The 21,031-nt window shown below is 44.4% G+C and overlaps 1 protein-coding gene across 1 annotated transcript in view; it reads right to left on the bottom strand.

Annotated features, from left to right (window-relative positions):
- Positions 1–12,558: 12,558 nt before the first annotated feature.
- The window catches only part of NPAS1 (neuronal PAS domain protein 1), a 514,689-nt gene continuing 506,216 nt past the window's right edge, over positions 12,559–21,031 (bottom strand). The window contains exon 11 of the mRNA XM_086938467.1: positions 12,559–16,329. Within this exon, the coding sequence (XP_086794593.1) occupies positions 15,047–16,329 (1,283 nt within the window). The 3' untranslated portion in view covers positions 12,559–15,046. The remainder of the gene's footprint in view (positions 16,330–21,031) is intronic.

Here is a 21,031-nt window from a genome sequence, read left to right as displayed (position 1 = left end):
TGTTTTTAATTTACAGCACCATCTCTTCTCCATAGTTCTCCAATGGACTTTTGGCGAGAGGTCTTTCGTTAAAGCACTAGAAGGTTCCATGTGAAGACCGCATAGTGGTCCTTAATAGACTATTGACATGTGCAGAATAGAACATTGTATCAGAACTGCAGTATGACTTTAGGTTGGGCATGAGCACAATTGATAAGTGTTTGAATTCGCAACTTGCGATCTCTAAATATGCCATTGCAAAAATCAGGTATCATTCAAGTTGCCTTCCTGAATTTAACACAAGCTTTTGATAAAGTTAACCAAGATAAACTATGGACTATGCTCTTAACTATGGGGCTTGATCTTGGCTTCCCCAAGTTGCTTCTGAGAGAAATTTCTTTGCTAGACCCATGGCAGCTATCTCTAATTATGTTACAATACTGGGCAAGAAACCACTGCAGGTCCTTCTCAAGATATATCAGGCTAAATGCATCACTGCAGGGGCATATGGTAGCGACATATGGGGCTACACTGACCACTCACACTCCAGATAGACAAAAACAAATGTTTGAGATGGCTTCTTGGTGTTCCTCAATGTACTCCTGCCCTTGTTGTTCACCAAAATTTAGGTGTGCAGTACATTGCAGACACACTAGCTCTCTGTCCCTTAATGGGATGGATTGCAGTTTGGCTGCAGCCAGAGACTAAGCTAAATCAGGAAATTATGAGGGATTGCGTACCTATTGATTATTCTTTGAAAGTTCTCTGGTTTAAGTATATTAAATCCTTTTTTAAGTCCCTGGGCCACCAAGAATTGTTTGAAAACCCCAAGATGACACGAAGGGGCCGATTACGATGGTGCACGAACTGGAGTCAGTCCGCCATCATGGTGGAGACTGGGACCATCGGCGATACATGCGGCGGTCCCTCACACCAAATCAGGATGTGACCACCACCATGGCAGTCGCATTTTGCATTTTAACATTGCGGCGGGCGCTGCTGACAGCACCACCTGCCCCGAAGTTAAAATGACATGTTGTACATTTCACTGCACTACGTGGCAGGCACCACTTGGTGCCTGCCACTTTATGCAGTGAAATGTAGATGGCACCCCATACCCAGTGCACCCTCACCCTCCCCCAACACAAGGGGGGCCCGCAACGGGCCGCCGAAACCAATCTCCACCAGTCTTTCAATGGCAGTTTACCCGCCAATGAAAGGCTGGCTGGAGACAGCATTGTGATCTGGCGGATGGTGCCTGCTAGGCACCGCCACCATTTCATTGATGCAGACAATGATTGCCTGTGGCATTTCTGTGGCGGACGTTTTTTGTGTCCGCCACGGTCTGAACACGATTCCCTCTGCCATCGTAATGTGGCGGGGAAAATCGCAGTTCGATTGCAGAAGGACCGCCACCGCATGGCTAGCGGTGACGGGCCTATCACAATAGTAATCGGCCCCTAAATTTTAATATATGATCTGGGCTTAAGAAACGTTTGCTGCAGTGCGACATAATAACAGAAAAGCGGTGGAACTTTTAAACCATTGGTTCAGGTTCACTAAACATTAAAAGCAGTTCCACGGATGGAATCCGATCTCATCAACATACCAAACCACTGCTTTCTGCTGACAAGTTTCAGGCTGAATCAATTGCCCTGACTGTTAGCCTCCCAAGGGGCTTGAATTTCAGGTCGAACATTAGTCCTAGTGATTGTGATTTTATCTCTGTCTAAGATACATTGTTTTTTGTTATGTTTCGTGAATTTTATGTGATTCCCCCCGCAGAGTTTTTATCCTCCTGCTTTAAAAAAAATATGGCTCTTTTAATCAAGTTCACCCGGTCCCAACATTTTTACAGTTACTGGAAGATAATTCTATATGTTTCTTCATTGCAAGTTTCCTTGCAGATGTAGTTAAAATAAGGCGTTTGGTCCGTGATTGATCACCACAGCGATGCCTCTCTGCTATGGCAGGGGAGCATTGCTTCCCCTGCCAGCACCAGCAGCTGCAAAATTTGAAAAATAAAATGATAATAAACCATGTTTATTATCGTTTTATTTTTTTCCTACCGTGGAGTCTTATGGGTGGGGCCAGGGGATGACAGGCACTGAGGGAGAGTGGTGGGCACTGTTATCAGTAGGCATGAAGGATGAAGGTTTGGCCGGCTGTCTCATGCCGGCCAAACTGTCATGCGCAATGAAGCTGTCTCCAACCTGAGCTGCATTGCCAGGTTGGAATCAGCGTCCATCGCCACCCCCTTTTGTACCACTTTGTTCGCCATAAGTGTGGCAGGGTATGCTCAGAATTGAGTCCCTTGCTCACTTTGCCACTGGATTCAAGCAAGCCGGGCTGAAGACGGCTGGAATGCCAGAAACCGGTCCTCGGAAGCTTGTTTCCGGTCCAGGAAAGGCATGGCTTGGCAGTTCGGTCTGGACTGTTCCCATGAGGCACAGGGTCAGACTGATTTTCATATAGCCATGTCTGAACTGGGGTGGCAGAGTGGGCTAAAGAACAGTGATGGATTAAACCCAGATCTTTTGACTGGGTGTGAGTGTTTGATCGATTAAGATGCTCCGTCCATCACCACCCCCTTTTTGTACCGCTTTTGGCCGCCATAAGTGTGGCAGGGTATGCTCAGACATGAGTCCCTTGCTCACTTTGCCACTGGATTCAAGCCAGCCGGGCTGAAGACGGCTGGAATGCCAGAAGGGTCAGACGGATTTGCATATGGCCATGTCTGAACTGGGGTGGCAGAGTGGGCTAAAGAACGGTGATGGATTAAACCCAGATCTGTTGACTGGGTGTGAGTGTTTGATTGGTTCAGATGCTCCGTCCATCGCCATCCCCTTTTGTACCACAGGTTGGAATCAGCAGGCACAGGCTGTCAGTCTCCCTGGGAGGAGAAATCAAGGGTACTCAGGCCAATCCTGACACTGCTGTCACAGCGGTCGCAGGGCATTCTGGGAGACTGTGCCTGCAGTGGAGCCAGAAGAGCAGCAATGCGGCAGGATTCAGATACTTTTTTTTCTTTTTGTTTTTTGTTTTATCCCCCCCCCCCCAACTTCTAGCCGCAATGGATCACTCATTAGTTTGTAGGCGCTTGCCTTGAATTTCCTACTCTGAGCAGAGAAACTCCAGTAAAGGCATGGAGTCATGTATCATTGGGGAGTGGCTCATTTAGGGACGACTGGCATTCATTTATCCATTCATTTTATTGTGTAATTTTAATGTAATGTTGATATTTTTTGTATCTGCATTTATTCTGATTGTGCTACTCATATATAACTTTTTATGGAGTTTGATCATTTCCTAAATAAAGTATAAATTGACATGACAGCATACTCTCAGAATCTGCTGCGGATTCCAGCAGTCTGCAGCAGGATAAAGTGCCTAAAACAAGATAATTTGGTGGAATTCGGGGGTGAAGCATGCTGTACTGGGCGCGCTGATACCCATCTATAGTTCATATCTGTGCTATGTTGGACGAGGAGCAAGGCCCAATGATGAGGCATGACATCCTCTGGGGTGTGTGAGGGCATCACGTGAGGGTGTGTGAGGGCAGAGGACGGCCCGGGACCAGGGTTCGATTCCCGGCGCGGCAGGTCTCTGGACCAGGGTCAGCAGACTCGATAATTCTCTCGCCTCGGTGCCCACTCTGATCAGCGATCACACTCGGCAACTCTGGGCATTAGCTTGCCTCATCTTCACTAACGGCCCCACCAGACCGCCGGGGATGCCTGGTCTCACCCTGGAGATACCCATTAAGGGACCATCTCTCAGGGAAGCCAGGAAGGGTTTCGCAGCGGTCGAAGCGCCTTGGGACCCTCCGGGTAAGTAGTGCGCTATATAAATGCCTATACATTTACAGTTACATTTACATTTACATCACGAAGAAAGACCTCCCTTTCCCCTCACGTGCAGTCAGGAACTGCACACCCCTCTGATACACATTGTGAGCAACTAATACCTATCTAAATAGCATGTCAGTGATTCGTTGGATGTATGCAACGTGTTCTGTCTAAAATGTTGGGCTAGTTACTGGATATTGTGGTTGGAGCGATGTAGACAGTATTAGCATAATACATAATATTTCATATCTCTTTCTATAGATCCTTGTGGGGAAAATAAAATGAGGTTAGTACATTATTTTCAATAGCAAGAAAGAGGTAATTGTATTGATGCATTAGGTAACACACTTGTTTTCTTTTGAAAGAAAACAGCTCAATGTATGTAGTGCATTAAAATCAAGAAGCACACAGATTGAAGGTGCACATTCCTAGACTCAAGGAGCTAAACTCTGGCAACATATAGTTAGTGCTAGGGTTAGAGGCAGTTATTCCTTTTCTAAGGTGTGCCTTTGAGGGGGTGAAAGGGACTGTAGTTGTTGACAGATATGGTTGTCAGTGGTCACATTTTAAATCCACTGTCATAATCTACCCTCCATATGTGATACTGTCAGTGAAAAAGAGACCCAAGTTCCTAGGAACAAATTAATGGTCGTCTTTCAACTTTGCCAAGGTTTCCCCAGTCCCCATTAGTGTCCAGGGCCACCTTTCTGCCAACTACGCCATTTACGTCTCAAGCAACAAGAGTGTGTGCTTTTCAGTGCAACCTTTAGCTGAGGTGTCTCCGTAGTGGCTCCTCTGCTTTTCAGCAGTAGTGAAAAAAGTAAAAGTAAAATGATAATAACATGATCTTATTGTCATTTTATTTTTCCGTGTTGGTGCCAGTTTCGGGGTGGGGCTTGGCTGTCGTCACAGCCAGCAGGGGGAGGAGTGGTAGGTGCACTTACGTGCACATGACGGTTTGGCTGGACGTCTTGGGCCAGCAAAACAGGCATGCACACTTAGCATATTCTTCACCCGGTTGTGTTGCACAGCCTGGATGGAGAACATGCACAGGCTCCCACTCCCTGTCTGAGCGCTGATCAAGGCCTCTCAGACCAATCACAATGCTGCTGTCATGCTGATGACAGCAGCGTTGTGATTGGCTTAGGGGACCCTGTGTGCTTCGTGCTTCCAGGAGGAGAGACGCTGGAGGAGAGACAAGGGCTGTGCAGAGGTAAGTGTTCCGCCCCCACCCTGCCACCCGAGTTCCATATACCAAACGACACTGCAGTGTCTCCTACTTTTTATAGCCAGTGCACTCAGACTCTTCTCTAGTTCCTAGTCTAGAAAGGGAAGCAGAGGTAGAAAAAATATGTGCTCTCTCCAATCGTGCTGTGCTCTTTTGTCTGTTAAACAATATTGTGATACGCTGCATCACCCCCATTCTCCTTTTTTTGAAGATGTAACAGATATCTCACTTTGTATCGTTGCTAAAACTAACACGTTTCAGTCTGATATCATGACTCCTAATCCCCCTGTGCCTGAGACTTTTAATAACTTGCTGTCTTACGCCTTGAGGGGGAATTTTCCATTATTAAAAATGCCTCACGTCAGAAAGCTGCGTCCCTGTGCAACCTACATCCTATTTATTTATTATTATTCGTGACTAGGTGGTTAAGAGCCTAGTTAGCCAATCAGTTTTGTGCACAAAGGATGCTGACAGTGCATCTTTCCACACAAACACCTTTCTTCTGGCTTAAAATCTAGATGAGTGGTGCGACTCCCGGTGGGGCAGAAAGGCAGGGCGGAGGAGGGTCAGGGTGGGGGGTGCTAAAAACCGGAATATGGATAATTGGAGGTAAGTAAACAATTTAATTAATAAAACGATTTTCATAGCAATCCCCGACCCTGCCCCTCCCCCGACCCGCCTTTCTGCTCCACCGGAACTCCCTCCACGGGCCGTGGCTGGTTTTCTTTAAAACCCCAAACCATTAAAATTTTAATCAAAACAGATTTCGACCTTGTACTGTTCACCCCAATCTTGGAAACATTCTGAAAGCTTCAGTTGGGGCAACTAAATCAACTACCTCACATATTAATTGCCAGTGAATTTACCAAAAAAGGATTTTGGCTTCTTTGCATGACTTAGAAAAGCCACTCTTCATGTTATGGATTCTTTCTTGAGAATATTAATTGGCAGAGGAGGGTATCAGCCTCGTCATCGTGTTGGCTGTCCCTATGGTTCTGCTTTCAATCTGGTTTGGGTTTAGTTCTAGTTCTACCTGCTGTGTTGGACTCATTTGTTGCAGTGAAACCACATAGATCCACCACCCTGCCAGTGTCATGTGATGTGTCTCAGGGTTCACTGCTTTCGACCACACTTTTTAGCCTCTTTGTGGAGCCCCTGGGAGATTGCCTGATGGCCAGATGGCACCTTCATCCATAAATATGCTGCTGATGATAGACACATGTACCTCAAGGCATCATCCACAGCTGTAAATGACCATTGGTGTTAGTGTCTCAGTTTCTGGGAGGTTGGTATGAAACTGCATGTAGCTGTGGAAAAAATTATTTGCCCGCTTTTATCATTCCACCACTTCAGTTCTGGCAGTCAGACCTAGCACACAATTGTGCATTTCCCTGATTGGTGAAATATTTCAAACACTTAACTCTAGTCCTAGAATCCCGATTTAGTTTCGAATTAAACATTTCAGTATAATTTCAGTCAGTTCCCGTAAAACTAAAGGGACCATTTGGTGGTTGTCGTATTTGGGGACATCCGCCAACAAATGGCAGACGCCATGTTCTCCAACCTTGTGGTGATTCCACCTCACATAGAGGTGGGAGGATTGCTACGTTTTTGCAGGTGAACCCTGAGCTGGCTCTTCCACTGGAAACCCTGGACCTCACCACATGCCTACCACAGAGAGACGAGGTCACAGTGACTGCCACCAAATCCTATATAGGGTAGGCGACGGCACTGATTTTTTTGCGCCAGGGCAGTGGTGGCCGGCATGCCATATGTGTGGCTGGCGGGGGTTTGAGAGGGGATGAGTCGTATCACGCGGGGGTAGCGATTGGTGTGCACAATTAAAAAAAAATGTGTATTACTTACCTTGCCGCCGGGTTTCACGTCTCTGCTCCTGCTCTCTTCGAGGAACAGGAAGCACAGCCAAGCCTCACTGACCAATCACGCGCTGCTATGCAGCGTTGCGATTGGTTGACACCCAGGCTCCGCTGACTAATCATAATGCTGCAATGCAGCGTTGTGATTGGTTTTGAGCATCCTGGTTCGACTCTCAACCAAGGAATGGGGGCCTGGGCATGTTCACCATGCAGGCTGTAATGCAGCCTGCATGGAGAACGAGAAAGTGGGCATGTCCGGTTTGAGGAGCCCGAGAGGACCGACCTAACAGTCATTGCGCATTTAGGAGTGGGCAAACCCCTCCTCCCCTGCCCTGCTCCAAGAGCAGAGCAGCCCCACCCACACTCCCACCCGCAAGGCAGCACAAACATAAAATGATAATAACTAAAAGATATTATAAATGTATGTTTCTACTTCTCTCTCTGCTTGAAAGAAGTGGGGCGACGCTCCTCTGCCATAACAGAGGAGCCACCAGTGTGCCCGGGTACACCACACATAGCACCGGAAGCCCTGAAGTGGAAACACAATCAGTGGCTACCATGTGCAGAAACAAAACTCCACGTGCATCAAGGGCATTGACATTTTTAAAGAAACAAACCTCTGTTTTTGGGGTTTCTTTCTGAAAAAGAAAAACAAACGTCTAGCAGGCCAAAAACAACACATGGTGGCCCCTCTCAGTATTATCACTGATAAAAGGGCTTCGGCCTTACTGGTAGGTGTCCTTTCATCACATAGATTCTCGACAAGTAAGGTGGGAATATCTACATATGGCGGGCCTATTAGCGCAGGTGTCTTCTTAGATATGCAAGGAGGAATATTTTCCCATTCCACATTCAAAGGGCCGTTCAATCATTTGCTCTCCACATTGACAGAAACGTGCTTCTGGTAGAGCTGCCTCAGAATATCTGCGCCCAACAACAGGGGCCTACAAGTTACAACTGATCCTTCTCCTCCGAGGTTAAAGTGCAAACACACATATATGAGTGGCTGCCTGGATAAGTAAGTGAGTGTGTGACTGGCTGTATGGGTTGGGAGTTTAGCTCTGCTTATGACTGTTCCTGTGATATGCCAGAGACATTGCAGGCAGGGACGGCTCCTCCACTAAGGCGGAGGAGTGTCGGCCCACTGTTTTCAGAGCAGTACAGAGGAAACTTAAAATGATAATACTAGGACATTATTATCATTTTATTTTTCCTGTTCCGAGGCGCAGGGAGGGTGGGGCTGGCCAGAGCAAGGGCCAGGGAGCAGAGTGGTGAGCACACTTTTAGTGGGCATGACTGTTTGGCCAGCCGTCTTGGCCCAGCAAAACAGTCCTGCACACTTTACATCTTCCCCACTAGCCTGCAATACACAGCCTGGTGGGGAACATGCCCAGGCTCCCTGTCCCCGTCTGAGTGCCGAACAATGGCACTCAGACCAATCACAATGCTGGATTCAGCTTTATGATCCACACCCCCATGTTATCAATGCCTAACACCTGGTCAGAGCAGGAGTTGGGAGACCTGCGATAAACGAGTTTATCGCAGGTCTCCTTCTCCCAACGCCTGCCTTGGTAATAGGGTGTCACCACCTCCAACCACATTTTACATGTGGCTGGATGTGGGAACGCCCACTTTGCATGTCATTAGCGATGTTTCTCGCTGACATGCAAAGTGGGCTTGAGACAGGCGTTAGCATGCCCTTGTTAATAGGGCGCTAGAAGTATCGCTGCTTTCTCGGCACAATTCGCCGAAAAAGCGGCGATACTTCACCTTGGTAATATGGCCCTGTATTTTTCCCTCTTCCCTCATTTAAATTGTTCTTCAATTTCATTTGATCAGTGATTGCTATGACATTTTTAGTTTGAATTCTTTTGTATTGCATTTCTATTAAAGTTAGCACTATAAAAAGGGTAACGTCCCAGAAATGTATGACCTTTTTAAAGAGATTATATAGAAGCACTGCGCTGCCCAAATGCTAGGTATGCGTTACATAAAATGTTTTGTAAAAAAATATTTTTCATAAATGCTCCATGTCTGAATGCAAAAGGTAAGAAGAATACATGCTGGCTCAGTTTGGCCATGTGGATACTTTTTTGCTGAATGGAAAGATGAGAGCTCGGAAGTCATTGACATAGTGTAGTTGTTCATCTATTCATTTATGTTCTAAATAGAACACAATCACAACACCACACACAGGAACAGCAACATTCAGCAGTGTTTATATTGGTCCGCCCCCCCCCGAGAATGTCCAACGTTAGTCCATGAACACTGAATCCATTCCAGATTTTTAGGATAATCGTCAAATATGTAAATGATTTATGTTTAGATTAACTGAATGTAAATATATTACAGATAGATATCTTGGAAATCTGGCATAGAATGGGTCTTGTTGACTGAGAAGATTCCAATCCCAAAGAACAGCCTTTGCAAAATCCTGGGCTGTTGTGTTCCATCACAAGCACAACACTCCAAGACATTTCCCAATGGTGAGTCATCTTAACTTACCTATTCGGCCTCCCTTCCCCCTTCACACACTTACAGGCATAAGGAATGGGAAACAGGTTGATCAGTGTTTTATTATTTTCTTTGAAATTCTGGACTGCAGAAAGAAGCAGCGACAATAACTTCAGTAAACAATGAAACTACGTTCAGCTAACAAGTTTGGAAAGAATACCACACAGGACCTCAGCAACGTTCACAGTAGGGGCACATTGTACAAGTGCTACGTCATTTCATTTTTTTTTTACAGAACTGTACAACTCGTTTTTTTATAAGTGCTAAAAGTCATGGCACGAGTACTCTGAAAAAAAAGTTCTTAGTGCAGTCAGATGCAGTGTCCTCCAGATCATTAATAAGTTCTGCTCCTCAGGTGTACTCTTTAGAAGATAGGTTGCGCGCTTTTTAACCGGAACAGCGCGCAGTACTTTGGCTCGCTGGCTAAACCGATCTGATCGTCTAGTGGAACCAGGAACCAAGTGCTGGTTAGTTTGACTGGCAGTTAGGAGAGAATGGTAAGTTTGTCGCTAATATTTAGCGTCTCTCCAGTCTTGATGTGGAAGCGGGTTCTTACGTGTTTCTATATGGGCGAAAGATCCATTTGAATCCCGCTGCCCACATGGTTGGAAGTCACCGAACACACTTAGGTTGAGGTCTGAGTCTTTCAGCAGAGGTCACATAGTCTTGCAATAGAGGTGAACCATCCTCCAGTTGATATCGGAAGTCATATACGAAGAAGTGCAGCCTTATGGGATCGGGCGCAGTCTTACGGCAGGAGGACACCGCCATATGGCCCAGGGACGCTTTCTTGGAGCACAGGAAGGCAGTCGTACACAAAACACAAGGAGATAGTATTACACAACACAGACAGAGCTGAACACACATTAGTTCTCAGGGTTAAAGCTACAGAGATGTCATGCTGACATAGTCTAGAAAATCCAAAGTTGAACTATAAACCTGGTGACACAAAAGAGGATCATGTCCTTTGGATAAAAACTCTGAAGCCTTGAGTGTCTAAGGGTAAAAAGGAGGACACTATTGAAAAAAAACTAAGTTGAGCGACCCCAGTAAGAAGACAGGGATGCTGTTATAAAGAATGTAGGACACAGTCTAGAAAACCCAACTTGGAGACATTAACTCGAAAAGAGACAAATCAGAGAGTTTACTATAAAATTCTAACTTGGACACATTAGACTGAGGTGAGAAAATGGCAGCATTAACCCCGAGAATAAAATCTAGGACACTTTACTGAAAACTTTCAGTTCAAGACAACTTGCCCCATAGAGAAAAGACAGGATCGCAGTCTTTCCGAACAATCAGGAGGCAGTTTTGGAAAACCTAACATTGACATTGGAACTCAAAGAGGGCGACAGGAAGGAACCCAGTTTTCGAAATGAACAAACTTTCACTGCAGAGGCTCGCTCATCCACTACCGGGACATTGTCTTACTGAGGCAAAGAAAAGCTGTAATATGGCACAGAGAAGCAGTTTTAAGACACAGGGAAATAGGCCTGGAACACAGGGAGACAGTTGTACAGCACACGGACAAAGTCTTAAAACACTTGGACACATTCTTGTAGCACAGAATGCCATTTTGCGACATGGGGGCATTTGCGCTATAGGTCAAGGGACGCAGTCTTATGGCTCAGAAAGCAGTCTTACGGTACAAGAGACACAGCATCATAGTTACAGCTTATAAGGGACACAGTGTGATGGCACAGGAATGCAGTCTTATGGCACCGGGAAGCAGTTCATGAGCAAATGGTTGAAACATTATAGTCACAGCTTTAAAGAGACACAGTTTTATGGCAAAGGGACACAGTCTTATGGCACAGGGGAGAAGTCTGTCAAGCACCAGTAAATAGTCTTAAGTACAGGAACACATTGTTAATAGGGACATCTTCTGGTGCGTTGACGGGGTTTTTGACTTATCCCCTGGTTATAGCATGTTAGGTAAGTCAGGCTTCAACTACTTGGTCATCTGTCAGCACCAGAATCATCAAAACTTGTCCTCGCGAGAGTTGATGGCATGTACATTTTACCAAAAAAAGTTGATTTTTTTTTGTTTTCACAATTATAGTTAGAGAGGGTCTTAAATATTTCACAATGTCAAGAGTATAAAAATGGAAAGGAGCTTTCACTATATGTAGCAATGAGCAGAGCTGGACGGGCAAGCCGCCGAGAAGTGGTGTATTAGGAATGGCCAACAAACATGCAAATAATCTCATCCTATTCAAATTAGCTCCAGATATATTCTTTGGAGATAGTCAACAAACCTGGCTGGATGTTAGATTTCAATAGCTTTGTCAAGCCCATCCCTAAAGTCCAGAACTCAAAAAAAGGACTAGAACATATTTAGTTTGACTGGTGCACCATTCACTGCTGCAGCACAGAATTTGCTATCATTGGCGAGCACTTAACAAGCTCCACAAACTGAGTGTTGATTTAGGGTGAAGTTTGTTAGTGCTCAGGAGAACAAGGCTAACATCTCAGTGCAGCAAGAGGAACAGAGGCTGGAGCCGGTGAGGATGATATCTCCATTGGTCCTGGAGGCAGTGGCAGGAAATGATGCACTGCGACTGCCAAAGACTGCACAATGACTGCGCTCACTTCCTGGAAGGATTTCTGGTTTACAATGGGGACCGTAAACTGTATTTTACTGAGACAGTCTATAAAGCAACCTTGTATCTACGCAGTGGCGGTTACTATGTTATATCTGATACATCATAGGCAGCCCTGACAAGTCCCCCATGTCCATACTTGATGTGTTGCTTCAGTCCAGATTTTTCTCTTTGGATTCTGGGACTTGTAGTCTTGTTCCTTCCATAGAAAATAGGACTTCAAGTCCCAGAATTCAAAGAAAAAACCTGGTCCGGACCAGCACATCACACATGGACCTTTGAAACTCGGCAGCTGTGCACATAGCAATAATATTCCATCCTCCACGTTCCATCCTCCACAATAATGACAGGTAAGTATATAATAATTATTCTTAATTTCACGTATGCCTACCACCCAACAAATGCCTGGGTGGAGTTAAGAAAAGTTAGCATGTACTTACTTTACAATGTAGTGGTAGGACAATGTGATATTATTAGCCTTGGCATTCTTGTGTGAGCACAGCAAATGCTAGTTTCACTTATTGAGCTCCTTTCTGCCAGCAAAGCCGACCTTTCTTCAGCCTACCCTTAGTGGACATTCTTCTAAGTGATATGCACTTACACTTGACAGAATGGTAGGTATAAGCATTTGCACTGATTTGGAATTCTGCAAATGTTAGTGTAGGAAGGCTTCTACAAGCAGAATCTCCATTGGAGTATTGTCATTCTTTACTAACAAATAGAAACCCAGTTCTGCCTTTCAGTGGATGCAGTATACACTTCCGGAAGCTTGATTGAATCCAAGCAAACACTCAGGGGCATATTTACAAGGGGATATAGCCACCAGAACATCACTTTTAGTGGCATTCTGGTGGCAATATCTCCTTCTCCTTATTCATAAGGAGCGGTTAAGTTAAGCCACGTTAAGTGCCTTAACGCTGCCTTGTAAATAAAGCCCCTTTTTCACAATTCACTTAGTGTGAAAGGGGAGTGCAATAGGTGTCGCAGTGGATATTTAACTGCAACACCCATTGATTTTTGCTGCTGCCCCATATTTACAAGGATGGGGCAGCGGCAGAAACTGATAACAGGTAAAACCAGGTCTTAGGATGGCGATACGAGGAGAAATTATTAATTTCTTCTCATATTTTGATCTTTTTATGTATGCTGCATTCTGCAGCACACTTAGAAACAGCAAATCACATTTACAGATTGTTTATGTGCAGGAAGGTGTCCCTTTCTGCACATAAACAATCACCCCTGCAGCACAGGCATCGTTGCAACATGGCGCAAGGGTGCCTGAGCTAGGCAGCTTTTTAAGTGTCAGCACTATGAGAAACGATGGAGTGCACTGTATTTTTGTAAATACAGCGCTTCCCTGTGTTTAAAAAAAGGTGGATCCCAGCGTTACCAATTTTGGGGTAACACCGCTCTCTGACATTGTGTTGTACATATCCCCCTCTGTTTGTGCAACTAGACTGTAAAGAAGTTGACATCGTGGAGCTTGGGTATAGGGCAAATCAAATTTGCTTTATCCAGTGGAAAACCTCAAAAAATGACCTTCACAGTCACCAAAATTGAGGCAGCTGAAAAAAAGACTAGAATAACTGATATGTAAATGTAATGACTGGATCTTTTGAACTGGTTGCACCACCCAAAATCAATGCTTTAAATAGGAATAAGTGACTGCAGCGAAAGCCGAGTCAACCGAATAGAGGCATATGATGTCACAAAGAACATTCAGGGGAACTCTATGTTTGGAACAGCGCTTTGGTCACGGAGAATTTTGTTGTATTCCCAAGGAGGAACAAGCGATACTTCAAAATGTTGACATTTTCTATGGCTTCCATACTGGAATAGAATAGATCACAATACAATTCGGTCATCGGAATGTTTTGTGCAGAGTAAATACTAGATCCTGCCTGATGCATGCACAGGCTGGTGACTGACACCTTAAGTAATAACATCTGGGCAGAAAAACAGAGGGCTAACACACCCAAGATGTAACATCCGAGGTGCAGAATAAGGCATTTGTAAAGTTAAAAAAAAGGGGTGCAAACCTTTTATTTTACTAGTTGGTCAAATTTCAGAACTACTACAAGACGCAATTAAGGAGTGAGTAAAAAAGAGACCAAGGTCAAAGAACCAGATATTAGAATGCTGGATGATTTAGGATACATTATCTCATTTAAAGCCCTAATTTTAGACAAGAAAACGTAAACTAGTGCATATGTAGAGGAGAAAATCAGTAGTACGCTTTTTTGTTGTTGTTTTTTTGCTTTTTTTACCGAGACTGTCTGCTTGATATCCTTCCATTGCAAAACAATATGCCAAATCAGCAATGGGTGGATGTTTCTGAATAGAGTACGCAATAGGTATTTTGTACTTCAAACCATCGTGCGCCTGTCTCCAAAGGCGGCCATTTTGAAGGCTATTTTTTATGACGTGGACAATCATCCATCATAATTAAGACAGAAAACAAATTCTGTTTATGTAAACTAAATAATAACTATGTAGGCAGTATTTAGTGGTGGTTAGTACCTACGAGAAGTTCAAAGCTAATCATGCCATTAAGAAGTGAAGACTCCCTTACCCTGCACCAAACACTGTGTGGGTCACCACCAGAAAATCTCATGAACTAAGTTATTCCAATGAAAAAGTTTCTATCAGTTTATACCAGACATCTCTTTTTTTAGCTTCATCTCACAAAATGGACAAATATGCAGTTCACAACTTCTCCCGCTTGAGGGAGCTCTGAGGTAAGAAAAGTCTGGAAAGGCGGGCTGTCGGAAATGACAAGTCAGGTATGGTAACTTGAATTCACAATTAATTGGGGGGAAATAATGCTGATAGAGTATTATTCATTAAAGAAGAGACTTCGTCCTTAATCTGGCCCTGACATATGGAACCCATCAATAAGGAGCAAGTCTAACTGTGCACCACCACTCAATGCAGAGGCGGCTCTTTGTTCCGAGGAATCCCTTTTCTCAGCTCACAGAGGCATTACTACCAGTGGTTTCAGTTCTCCTTCCGCTCCAGAGTTGGAGAACTGTGCATGCTGCCAGAAGTCATAGAGAATGGCTGGGAAGCAAAGAAGGACTCGGCTGCCGTGAAAACTCCACCCATTGTCCCCGAAATTTGCGCCAAACCGGAAGCGCCTGCCGAGTTTCCAAATGGGGCCACCATGTTCAGTCTCTGCAGATGGTGGTACATAAGTTCCATGGGCGTCTTGGAATCTGTGTTGCCAAGGTCTCTTATGCTGATACCGTGGGTGGAAGGGTGCGTGTTGCTCGGCATCGAAAGCGTGACATCGGCTGGGGCGTACCTGATAGTGCTTGTAGTATAAGGGCCCTGAGACCCGGAAGTGCTTGTGATGGTATTGTGGCCACTCAGACTCCCTCCGATTTGATGGACCAGTGGCAGGACCATGTTGCTCGCGTGGAGGCGATGGAAGACTTCCATTTCCCCAGGGTAGAGCAGCGGAGTGAAGGGAGTGGATGTTGACCTGTCCTCGCAGGGAGAGCCAGAGAGCGGTGGGGATAGGGTTTCAGAGGAAGAGGCGCCAATGTGGACCCGCGGTGAGGAGCTGAAGGGGACCTTCTGAACGCTGCCGCTGCTGTCCATCTCTGGCGGCGTCAGCACAGAATCAGGGATGGACACATACAAATTAGAATTGGGATTGCGTAGACTAGATTTATCAGCATTAAGTTCTTTATGAGCTGTGAAGGAGTTCTCCTCTAACCCTTCCCTGGAGGGCGAGTAGCCCCACATGGCAGCTTTCTCATACTGCCTCACCAGAGACTGTTCAGTCTTAATATGAAGTGTTGCGCTAGTTTTAGAAGGACAATTTTTCTGGGTCTGAATGACTGAGGTGAATTCAGACGTACTGGCTCTGGCCGCAGTCTGACTCCTCTGGTGGCCGTTCAATTTTCTCTCCATTTTCCGCCTCTTTGGAGACACTCTGTTGATCTCGTCCTCGGTGCCACTCTCTGATTCATCTGTAGTTGGTGACGAGGCCAAAGTCATGCCTTGCCTCCCATCGAGAGGCCCTTCTGGCTGGAATTCCAGTTTGATCCTTTTGCTGGTTGGGACTCCAGTGCTGCCCTCGCTGTCGCTGTCATCCTCAGCATCTGCGTTGTCCTCACTCCTATCGTTAGCATCAGCGAGATCAGATCCATTCTCATCTTGGGAGGAGCCTGTCGTCTGCTCCAGTTTGCTCCTGGAATAGTCCTGACAGTGTTCTCCAGCGTCCTTCGCCTGGTAAGCAGTTCCTTTCCTGCTTTCAGGTGACAAGTTGTTTCCTGCAAAGAGAAAAACAGGTTTAAATGGCTTAAGGAGAAGATGGAGTCATCATGTGAGGCTTCCTTTATACAAGTCTGATAGATCTAAAATCTGTCATTGAATTTTTACCCTAAGTCTTGGGATTGAATTGTCACATTTCAACAATTAAAAACAGTTAAATTCAGAAAAACTGAAGAACGACAAACATCCCGAAAAAGTCCCACAACACCTACACAATCTCTGCCATCTCAAATCTACTATGCTAAACTCATTAGATGGTGTTGTCACTATCTAAGACAATTTGACAGTGCCTCCTGAACCACATCCCTGTGTAGTTTGAATACTTGACTTAAAAAAAAGCAATGTTATTGCGTTAAAGAGAAACAAACAAAATCACCAGACAGGCAGGCTACAGGACAGACAGTACAACAAATATTGATAGAAACCAGCAATGATATCACTGTCTAAGCCAACATGGTGGACGGAAGACAAAAGATACTGTCAGACGTAGGCCACATCAATGTACATGTTACACTTTGAAGAACATGATCAGGTAATGATTTCTGAAGAAATCTCCCCTTCCAAAATGTTCAGCAGGGTATTTGGACAATGGGTTGTAAACATTGGACGACAAAAATATCGGGAAAATTATTGTGATATTATAATATTGTGATCCAGAAATATCGCTGTCCAGAATATCGTTTTTTCAGGTGGGTAGTATCGTTGCTAGGAATATCTTTGTTGTTAAAATCGTTTTCAATAATATAGTTGTAAAAAACATCGCTTTTTAATTATTTTAATGTGTTTTAGTTCACATACTAATTTGATATGTTGCTATTGTTTGTATAAAGGTTAGTATTGTTTTTAAATGTAGTTTGTAATTTTAAGTGTTTTAGAAATCTTAATTTAATGTATAATAGTAATATATAGTGTCATAGAGGGTTGTTGTGTTTGTGGAGGGATAGAATGAGAAGTTAATTAAGTAATAATTAATAAATATTTGTTAAGTAAGTTTGTGATTGATATTAATGATGTATATTGTGTAATGCAAACTTATTTTACTTACATTTTAGGTGTGAGTTGCAACATGTGTAGGGGTATAGGGTGGGAAGTTAATTAGGTAATAATTAATTAAAAATAAAATCTATTTTTTTGTATCCTCTGTGTTTTTGGAGAAAATCCATATCGAAATATTACCGCAAGTTATATCAGATCATAACCCTATAATTGCTGAGATTCAGTTTCCCACTGATTGTCATAACCCAACTAGATCCTGGTCATTCCAGAGAAATCTGCTATTAGACGAAGATTATCTTCAATTTATGGCTACGATTATTAAAGACTATTTTCCAATAAATAATGACACTGCCTCTCAACAAGTAGTTTGGGACTCTTTTAAATCTATTGTACGGGGAGAGACATTTAGTTTTGCAAATTATAAGAGGAAAAAAATCCAAACAAATTTTAAGGAGAGTTTAAATAAGATTAGGATAGCCGAGATGGACTTATCCACTGCATGTAAAGATAACGCTGGAATAGAAGATGCACAATTACGTTTAATCACTGAACGCTCTGGTCTGCGTATTCATATTGCCGATGAAGTAGCAGCAAAATTTAAGCAATATAAAACTGAACGTTATGAATTTAGTGAGCGCACTGGGAAAATCTTAGCACAGCGTTTACGACAAAAATCTTCCATTAATGAAATACAATGTGTTAAAGATATGAACAGTGTCCTTCACGAAAGCAGGGAAGGAATATTAGAGGCATTTCTTGGTTTTTATAAGACACTGTATAATGACTACAATAATGAAATTGATAAGACTCTTAATCTCACAAATTATCTTCAAAATGCTAACCAACTTTCTTTGTGTCTAGAAGATATAGATTTATTTGCTAGGCCAATAAGTTGGGATGAGATTGAAAAGGCCATTATGAGTCTTGCGGCCGGTAAAGCTATGGGGCCCGACCAGATACCCCTTGAATTTTATCGGACATTTAGACACATGCTAAAACAAGAGCTGTTAAAAATCTTCAATATAGCATTTCAAGGTAAATCTCCTGACTCTTGGTCTACTGCCACTATAGTTGTTTTTGTAAAAAAGAACAAGGACCCAAAGGAATTAGGTTCTTATTGCCCTATCTCTCTTATCACTGCAGATAGTAAGATCTATTCTAAAATCCTTGCAAATAGACTAAACGACGTTATGGCAGGCTTGGTCTCTCATATTCAACATGGGTTCATCAGACATAGGGATACTACAGATCATGTCAAACGTGTTATTGCACTATTGGATTGGGCTCAAGCGAAGGAATCCCCAGTCGGGGTGATCCTACTCGATGCTGAAAAAGCGTTTGACAGAGTAGACTGGGGATTTCTTTGGACTGTATTAGAATGGAAGGGCTTCCCGTCACAATTTATTAAAGCTGTACAATCACTTTATTCTAATCCCAAGGGTGTAATAAGACTAGGCACTGATACCTCTAGACCATTCTCAATCACTAGGGGGACCAGACAAGGTTGCCTCTGTTCTCCGCTTTTATTTGCCCTTTATTTAGAACCCTATTTGAACAGATTAATTACAGAACCTGGCATTCCACCAGTCCAACTTCACGAGGTTGACCACAAAGTTTTAGCGTACGCAGACGATGTGGCCATTGTAACCTCTGATTCCTCTACTGCCCTATCTAAAATAATTGAAGTAGCTAGAGAATTTGGTAAATTCTCCGGATATAAGCTTAATATCTCAAAAACCCAGATTATACACTCTAAAACTGGTGCACCCACCGATATTCCATTAAATCCTACTGGTACATACCTCGGTGTAACTATATCCCCTAAAATTGATGACATTGTTGGACTAAATTTGGATCCTTTACTCATATTTACCAACAGAACCTTAGAAAGGATAAACAATTTACACTTATCTTTATTTGGACGAACTAATGTCATCAAGATGATGATCTTCCCAAAGTTTCTTTATTTTTTCCGCACCATTCCTCTATTCTTTTCCATGTCAAGCAAGCTGATGTGCTGTCCATCTTGGAGTCGCTAAAGTCTGGCTCACCCTCTGACCCGTGCCCTGCTAGGGTTCTGGGGGGAGCGGCCAGTCTGGTGTATCAGGAGGTTACCCAGGTTGTTAACATGTCTCTGGCCTCTGCCTCAGTGCCTCTTTGTTGGAAACAGGCGAAGCTTCTTCCCCTGCTGAAGAAACCTAGCCTGGACCCCCTGTCTACCGCTAGCTATCGTCCGATATCTCTGCTCCCGGCACTAGCGAAAGTGACCGAAAAAGTAGTTTTTAGGCAATTGAATGCTTTCATCGAGTCCTCTCATGCCCTGCACCCGGCTCAATCAGGGTTCAGGGCTGCTTTCAGCACTGAAACGGCTCTGGTGGAAGTCTCAGAGGCCATTAGGGAGTGTCTTGACGGAGGCGGCAGAGCGGTCCTGGTTTTGCTGGACTTATCTGCCGCCTTCGACACGGTGCCCCATGCCCAGCTGTTGACTAGGCTGGCAGAGGTGGGGCTGTCGGGTGCGGTTCTGGCCTGGCTGTCCTCATTTCTGTCTGAGCGGTCGCAGCAGGTATGGTTGCCTCCTTTCTCTTCATCACCCAAGAGGCTTACCACCGGGGTACCACAGGGCTCGACGTTGAGCCCACTGCTGTTCAACGTTTACATGACTCCACTGATTTACCTGGCTGAGCAGTGGGGAGCCAAAATAATGTCATACGCTGACGACACGCAGCTGTTGTTCACCTGGCCTAAGGACTGCTTAGACGCTCAGACAGTCCGTTCCTGTCTGACCAATGTCTTCCGCTGGCTTGTCTCAGCCCAGCTTAAATGCAACGAGGACAAGTCTGAGCTACTATTCTATGGCAATTTTCCGGCCAATTTCAGAGAGCTTATTTGGCCGACAGATTCTGCATGCCCTAGCTACCATGGAGGCCCGGCTAAAAACCTGGGGGTCTGGTTTGGGCAGGATCTTAAGTTTGAAGCCCATCTAAAAAAACTTACTGCAACCTGTTTTGCCACCTTAAAGTCACTTAAGCGATTCCTTCCACTTCTCCATAGGGAGGCGAAGGAGACTGTTTTGCGTGCTCTGATTCTGTCTAGGCTTGACTATGCCAATGCTCTCTATAGTGGTCTCCCCAAATACCTTGTCAAGCGAATGCAGATTATACAGAATGCGGCCGTACGACTTCTGTTCCATCTTCCTCGAAGAACCAGTGCGCGTGCCCATCTTCGTGAGCTCCACTGGCTCCCTGTGGCGCATCGCATTATGTTCAAATCATTGGTTCTGGCCTTTCGGGCCCTGCATCAGCAAGGCCCTCAATATTTGCACAAGAGGTTTTCCTTTTACACGCCTCATAGTGCTCTTCGATCGGCCAATCTTCGTCTGATGTCCATGCCTAAAATCAGATATGCGAGACTGGGCGGTCAGTCAATTTCAGTCCAAACAGCTCGGGCCTGGAATGCCTTGCCGCTCTCTCTGCGATCAGCAACCACATTGGCAGGATTTAAGAAAGGGCTAAAAACCCATCTTTTTAATCTTAGTATCTAGTTCTCTAGCTTCTTTCTTTTTGGACTGGGTCAGTTTAGTGCCTACATATCGCGCCAGGATACTTTGTAGTAGCAGAGCGCGTAATAAAATACTTTATAACATAACATAACATAACATAACATAACATAACATAACATAACATAACATAACATAACATAACATAA

The sequence above is a fragment of the Lissotriton vulgaris genome, chromosome 9 (genome assembly GCF_964263255.1).
Source record: "Lissotriton vulgaris chromosome 9, aLisVul1.2, whole genome shotgun sequence".
NCBI lineage: Eukaryota > Metazoa > Chordata > Amphibia > Caudata > Salamandridae > Lissotriton > Lissotriton vulgaris.
The sequence above is the reverse complement of the archived record's forward strand: the minus strand, read 5'-3'. Positions and strand labels throughout refer to the sequence as shown.